At 42.3% G+C, this 7,911-nt stretch overlaps 1 protein-coding gene across 1 annotated transcript; it reads left to right on the forward strand.

Moving 5' to 3' along the window:
• Window positions 1-4,496: 4,496 nt before the first annotated feature.
• Window positions 4,497-5,221, forward strand: LOC127158512 (gastrula zinc finger protein XlCGF8.2DB-like). The gene has a single exon (XM_051101600.1). The coding sequence runs from the start codon at window positions 4,523-4,525 to the stop codon at window positions 5,219-5,221; it is 699 nt and encodes a 232-aa protein (XP_050957557.1). The 5' UTR covers window positions 4,497-4,522.
• The last annotated feature ends 2,690 nt before the right edge of the window (window positions 5,222-7,911 follow it).

The following is a 7,911-nucleotide window of genomic DNA, read 5'->3' on the forward strand; positions in this document are numbered from 1 at the left end:
TTCCAGCAGACCTGCTGGAGAAGTGGAATGTGTGGGAGAAGGAGCTGCTTGATCTTTCTAAGCTCAAGCTTCCTAGGTGCTACCTTCCTGCCGACTTTGATGTGGAGACATCAAGATTCAGCCTACATGTATTCGGAGATGCATCAGAGGTTGCTTATGGATCGGTTGCTTATCTCCGTGCCGAGCAGCACGGTAAGATCCACACTGCCTTCGTTATGGCTCGCTCTAGGGTGGCCCCCAAGCGGCAGCTGTCGATGCCACGCCTCGAGCTGTGTGCAGCACTGAGCAGTGCCCAGCTTGCTCAGTTCCTCAGGCAAGAGCTGACCATTGCCATAGAGACCGTGACGTTGTGGACTGACTCGACTACAGTGCTCAACTGGATCCAGTCTGAGTCCTGTAGGTACAAGGTGTTCGTTGGGACGAGGGTGGCGGAAATACAGGAGTTGACTGAACCCCACTCCTGGAGGTATGTTGATTCCTCGAATAACCCGGCGGATGACATTACCAGAGGGAGGACGGTCATGGAGCTGGCCAACTCTGACATGTGGAGCAGGGGCCCGGGATTCCTCCGTGAACCACCAGACCAATGGCCAGTCAAGCCAATTGTAATGGCCCAAGAGGATACCTCAGAGACAAGGAAAGCCATCTTTTGTGGATTACTTGCAGATAACCGAAATCCAGACATGCTTAATGCATCTCAGTATGCTTCTTGGAGTGCCTTGATCGATGCGACTTACCAGTCCCTCTATGGGGCGGCTATCCAAGATGCAGACAAGGACTCCTTGGATTACCGGCATGCGGAAGCATGTATCCTCCGTCAATGTCAGGAGTATTCCTTCCCAGAAGAGTTCAAGGCATTAAAATCAGGGAACCAGGTGCCTGTAGCCAGCCGTCTGAACACGCTTGCACCCGAGTTCGACTCCGAGTTAAATCTGATTCATGTGGGAGGTAGGCTACGGCGATTGGATGGCATCAGCAGAGCTGAGATGCATCCAGTAGTTTTAGATCCCCACCATCAGGTTACTAAACTCATCGTAAAGCACTTTGACGAGCGCCTACTTCATCCAGGACCTGATAGGGTCTTCGCAGAGCTACGTCGTCATTTCTGGGTTCTAAGGGGCAGGCAAGCTATCAAACAACACCAGAGAGAGTGCGTAGAGTGCCAGAAATGGAGAGCTAAGCCGACTCTACCTATTATGGCTGACTTACCCTCAGCCCGTCTGCGATTATATCAACCCCCTTTCTTCTCCACTGGTGTCGACTGCTTCGGCCCCTTCATGGTCAAGATTGGCCGTCGCAGGGAGAAGCGATGGGGCGTCATCTTCAAGTGCCTGACGACCAGATGCATTCACCTTGACTTGCTCAATAGCATTGATACTGACGCATTCTTACTGGCATTAAGGCGCTTCATCGCACGCAGAGGGACCCCATCCGAGATTTTCTCAGATCAGGGGACTAACTTTCGGGGGGCTGAGACCGAACTGAGAGAAGCTTTCAGAGAGATGGAGCCCAGCCTGCAGGAGCAGCTGGCTAACTACCAGATCACCTTTAGGATGAATCCTCCCGCCGCACCTCACTTTGGAGGTGCATGGGAAAGAGAGATCCGATCGGTAAAGTCTGCACTTCGAGTAGTCGTCGGGAGCCAGTCTGTGCCTGAGGACGTCCTGCAGACCATACTGATCGAAGTAGAGGGTATCCTGAACAGCAAGCCCTTAGGATATGTTTCATCCGACGTGGCAGACGTAGATCCGGTTACCCCCAATATGCTGCTCATGGGGCGGCGAGATGCCTCACTTCCCCAAGTGATCTACACACCGGAGCCCTTGTCCAAGCGTCGTTGGCGTCATGCTCAGACTATCGTCGATCACTTCTGGTCCTACTTCACACGACATTACCTCCCGGGTCTCCAGACTCGCCAGAAGTGGCAGCGGGTAACCCAAGATCTAGCTGTGAACACAGTGGTCATGATAATCGACCCCCAGCTTCCCAGAGCCCAATGGTCAGTTGGTCGGGTTGTCAAGCTGATACCCAGTGCTGACGGACACATCAGGTCAGCTCAAGTCCATGTCAATGATCGTGTATACCTACGACCTGTGGCCAAACTTGTCAGACTTCCGGCACTTCCAGATGGAGGCGAAATGGACTCAAAGGACTAGGGAATTTAATTTAGACATATTAGCTATGCTAATCTGGGGGCGGCTGTTCTAAATTCCCTATGTGGGTTTATACTGTACAGACTTTTATTATGAACATATGCCACTAGTTGACGTTAGTTTCCGCTATTTCGCTTTACTTTCACTTTTACGAGCCGCTTGATCCGCCATTTCGCAGGTGTTAATGTGCGTGATTGAATGTAAGTTCATTTACATTATCCCCGATTATAAGTCAGAGATATTTCATTGTGTTTACATATTTATCTTGTGCAATCGAACCATACAGTGTTTATAATGTTGACATGTTCAAGATTTACGGTGATTCAAATGCATACGCATACGCTACTGTTAACCTTTTCTTCGTCATGTTGATTTATGTATATCGTGTCAGTAGCAAGTTATTTACATGTCTTTAATGTACATTTAGAAGGTGCAAACTGATGCTTATTTGTTCTGTTCATTTCAGACAGACCACATTTAACACTTTATGGCCGTAAGCTGTACAATATCCAACTCAGTTGGATCATTTTGTGCCATCTGCTGTGAACAGTTAAATTCTTGAGATAAAGAGTTGAACAGTGCCCTGCCTCCTGTCGCACTTCTTACATGAGTCCCGTGGTGGATTAGTATTAACACCCCTATTGATCTATTAGTCCCGTTCAACCATGATCAGTTAAACTGATCCCTGCAGCTTGTGTTGGAAGCAGGGTTGCCAAAACTGTTTTTTTTTTGCATGGAATTGGGCTGATTTTAAACTGTTGAGAAGGATTGATTTTTCTCCCGTGAGTTAAATGTTTAAAATATTGCATAAATTACATTTGACTGAAATGCTTATATTGAAACATTTTACATTCTACCTGTTATAGAACTATAAAAGATGTTAAGTTTTGTGATGGCCAATGATAGGAATCCTTTTAGCTGTGTTTATGATCAATCTGCACAAGGGTGACTATGAAATATACATTTTAGGTATGGAAATTAAATATTTTGAGTTTTTATGTGGGTTATTGTGCTACTTTGGGGACTTTTTAATTATAATAATTAAGATTACAAAGAATGGCTTGCCAGAGCTCCAAAGGACCATCACTTGGCCAGGTGCAGAGCCAAATATTCTTCAGCTTTATGCAAGACAGAAATACGACAAATACAGTATCAGATGTCATATGGCAGGGGTGGCGGACGTCGGTCCTGGAGAGCCACAGCCCTGCATAGTTTTGCTTTAACCCTAATCAAATGCACCTGAACAAGCTAATCAAGGTCTGAAGGGTTACTAGAAAGCTACAGGCAGGTGAGTTTTAATTAGGGTTGGAGCTGAACTCTGCAGGGCTGCGGCTCTCCAGGACCGGAGTTCGCCACCCCTGTCATATGGCCAAAAATAATTGCAAAAAATTTTTTAGTTGTGTTTGACAAACAAAAACTGCAACAATTTATCTAACATGACGTAACCTTGCTCTCACTTGAAACGTGTCCCAACATTAAGTCCCTGAATTTTAGGGCACTGGATCTGGAAAGTCCTTGAAAGGTCCTTGAATTTAAAGTTAACCAAGGTGTGGGAACCCTGAACTACTTTCACTGCAAAAAAGGTTAATTTTTGTAAAAGATTTGTGGTGTTTCCGGTCAAAAATGACCAGCCTACAAAGAGTAGCTTATAAGTCTCATTATGCTATATTATTACCAAATATTGGTATCAATCTTTTTGTCAGCTTGTTTTTAATTTTTTTTTTTTTTTTTTTTATTTGTTAAGATGTCAGGCATTCTGGCTCCCAGTAAGCATTGGACTATGATGGCTGGTGCCTCTATTTTCACATTCCATACAAAGGAATCACCAATAACCTGAGCACTTTCATTAGGTTTCTCAGTAGGTGCATCACTGTGTGGTGAGAAGCTGATGTTTTGATCGGATGGAAGAGCAGTGTTTTGTCCTGTGACTACGCTGCCTCACAGTCACCCTGCTGCAGAGGCTCTGAAACCAAAACCGAACAATGTACAGGACTCCCTGAGCTAGTTGCATCCAACACCATATCTAAGGCCCCACCATTAATACTGTAAGATAGAAAATGATTATTACATTAGTATTAGTAAGATTTCAACAGAAAAACAAAGCTACAACTGCAAACCACTCAGTATCACAGCAGACAGGAACAGAAAGCGATCTTCAACCAGGAGCAACACCTATCTCAGTTGCCTTTTTTCATTAGACTTTGCCTTGCCTTGTTTTCATGCCATTAAACTTCTTTTTCATTTGTTTCCTTTTAGACCTGATTGAGGAGAGTCAAGAGCTGAAGAATATGGATAAGAAAGAGCAGAACCTTTTTACCTGCTATCCATGTGGAAGGAGTTTCAATCGAAAACGATACCTTAAGGTCCACATGAGAGCTCACACTAGAGAAAAGCCTCATGTTTGCTCTCAGTGTGGAAAGAGTTTTACACATACAAGCAACCTGATTTCCCACATGAGAACTCACAGTGGAGAGAGCTTGTTCACCTGCCAACAGTGTGGAAAGAATTTCACTCAAAAAGGAAACCTTGAAGTCCACATGAGGATTCACACTGGAGAGAGAGATTTTATCTGCCATCACTGTGGAAAGAGTTGCACTCAAAAAGGAAACCTTGAAGTTCACATCAGAAGTCACACGGGAGAAAAACCTTACATTTGCTCACAGTGTGGTCAGAGTTTTACACAGAAAAACAACCTTACTTCCCACATGAGAATTCACAGAGGAGAAAAGCCTTATATTTGCTCACAGTGTGGACAGAGTTTTATACAAAAAGCCCACCTTAATTCCCACATGAGAATTCACAGTGGTGAGAGATTGTTTACTTGCCAACAGTGTGGAAAGAATTTCACTCAAAAACAAAACCTTAAAGTCCACATGAGGATTCACACTGGAGAGAGACGTTTCATCTGTAAACAGTGTGGAAGGAGTTTCACCCAAAAAGGAAACCTTGATGTCCACATGAGAATTCACACTGGAGAAAAGCCTTATATTTGCTCACAGTGTGGACAGAGTTTTGCACATACAAGCCACCTTAATTCCCACTTGAGAACTCACAGTGGAGAGAGCTAGTTCAGCTGCCAACAGTTTCTACTACAAATACCATTACAAACTCATTTTTCAGATGGTCTTGGGCAGGATGAGTACCCACAGAGGTTGTTAGTATTACAGTATAAAAAACAACACAATACCAGTACATACTTAAGGCATTTGTATTTTTATTCTTTCTTTAATAGGTCACAGATTAAAGATTTAAAGTACATGTTGACACCAAACTTCATGAAGCATCTTTAATTTTGTGACGTATTCAAATCACTAGGTGTGGCATATCAAAAAGCTTGTTTCCCTAATTTAGTTTGTAAAAAATGAACCTGGAAAAGGTATACAAGTCCTGTGTGTAAAGAATATGCCTCTGGGATGTTAGATCGAATCCGACAATGATAAAGAGGTCAGAACTGTGCCAAACTAACCAAGAAGCAGATTTTTAGAGAAAGACTTAAGTCAACATTTAGGACCGTAAAACCAGAGATCCTGTCATGTGGCTCAGTACATCAGAAATTAACTAAACTCCTCCACACTTCTTAAACAATGCACACTTATATGAAGTGGTCCAACCTAGAGGAATAATAACAGTTATGTTCACACTGCGAGCCTTAATGCTCAGTTTTGCTCAGATCCAATTCTTTTTTGTATAGCTGTTCACATTGTTGTTTTAAAATGTGACCAATATCAGATTTCCAGTGTCAGATCATGGTTCTGAACTGACCCAGCTGCGCAAAAGAATATGAACAGGATTTCTAGGTTTTAACAGCAAAGTCTGCCCAATTGCTTCTCAAAACTACTCTAAAACTATCCCAGTCATGCTCCAGGGGTTAATATTGCATTTGTGCGATCACTTCTACCGACAAAGTTGAAAAACAACCTGTTGCAACAGTGGAAAAAGTAGCCTAATTCTGCAGAAACTGAATTTGCCAATACTTGCGCAGAGCACCGTCATGGAAGTAAATATGGAGAACACAAAGTAAGCTTTTATGTGTTTATTTTTGGTGTGATCTACTGCAGAAGCCAGCGAAAGGCCTATGCAAAATCTTTGAAGTGATTCACTTGAGTTCAGAATCATAACGGATGTCGATCTAGAGTTACGTAAAAGTCGAATGACTTGTGATATGATGTTTCAGATTGCAGTCGCATTGCAAAATGAACCTGTATCGGATTTAGTACCACATATGGAAGTGGCACAAATCACAATTGAAAAGATCAGATTCCAAGTGCTTTGTGCTGTTCACACTGTCATGCCAAAACAGATCTGAGTCACATGAGTGCAAAATTGGATTTGGGCCACATTTGCCTGCAGTGTGAACGTTAGGCTGTTAAACCAAGACATAAGGTTTAAAAACGGCATATTGTGACTCACAAGAAAAATCAATGGTTAAGATGTACAGTTGTTGACTACCTCTTGAGACCTTTTTATCTCTTCCTCACAAGCCTGGAATCCTTGCTAAAAACTCTTGTGCTAAAAAAATAATAATAATAAAAACTCAAGTTTTTTTCCTCACATAGGTTTCTGGGGTTTTTTTTTAGGGGAATAGTGGTGTGTGTTACATACATCAAAAAGTTGGTTTACATGTTTGCTCCAGAAAACATGTCTGCCATATAGAATTTGTCTATATCCCATAGTAAGATACCGAATGACTCTAGGGGTCATGAACTGAGAAATCAAAATTCCCTTGATCATTTGACATATGAGAGGTCCTTGTACAATGGAGTACAAAGAGCTCAAAACTTTCTCATTAGTCTAAAAACAGTCCGCTGACAGGTTGTGGAATATGCCACTTTATGACTTAAAGGAGAACTCCACTTTTTCAGAACAACAGTTCACAAATAATTTACTCACCCCCTTGTCATCCAAGATGTTCATGTCTTTCTGTCTTCAGTCGTGAAGAAATTATGGTTTTTGAGGAAAACATTTCAGGATTTTTCTCCATCTAATGGACTTCATTGGTGCCCCGATTTTGAACTTCCAAACTGTAGTTTAAATGCAGCTTCAAAGGACTCTAAATGATCCCAGCCGAGGAAGAAGGGTCTTATCTAGCGAAACGATCTGTCATTTTTTTTGGAAAATAAAAAACTGTATACTTTTTTTTAGCACAAAATCTTGTGTAGCACAGGCTCTGAATCACATTGAAAAGGTCACGCAGAACTACAGAACCAGTGTTTACAGAGCGAACGCGCAAAGACTAAGAAAGTGCAATTCAGTATGTAACGTTAAACGATGTTTACAAACAACAATGTACAACGATGTCCTCCTCTCAAGTTATAGGAGAAAATACGATTTTTCGCCATACTCACTACACAGACGATGAACTTAGACGTGATTTGTAGTAGTGATGGGAAGTTCGGATCATTTTACCAACTTGGACCTTTGAGTCTCTTTCAGCAAAATGAACGAAACTTTTTTCTAGTCATTTCGTTCATTTTAGCAAAATATAATTAAAATGTTACGTGTTACTTCCCTAACACATCTACTGCTTACACAAACATTGATCACACTACAAACAAGACAAAACTATAATGCTATAAGAAACAGAAAAGATGAATTCATTGTTCACCTGGGTCTTTAGTCTATGATTAGCTCACCTCACCTCTTATCTGACAAGTTTTCGGGTTTGAGTCGTTCGTTCATCACGTGACAGTCCCATAAGATGAACGAACATATTGAAAAAACCCGAAGATTGAAACAGGTGAACTTATAGACCTTTCTC

The sequence above is a fragment of the Labeo rohita genome, unplaced genomic scaffold, assembly GCF_022985175.1.
Source record: "Labeo rohita strain BAU-BD-2019 unplaced genomic scaffold, IGBB_LRoh.1.0 scaffold_153, whole genome shotgun sequence".
NCBI lineage: Eukaryota > Metazoa > Chordata > Actinopteri > Cypriniformes > Cyprinidae > Labeo > Labeo rohita.

Coding starts and splice junctions, on each gene's coding strand:
- LOC127158512 (XM_051101600.1), top strand. CDS start 4,523: ATGAGAGCTCACACTAGAGAAAAGCCTCATGTTTGCTCTCAGTGTGGA.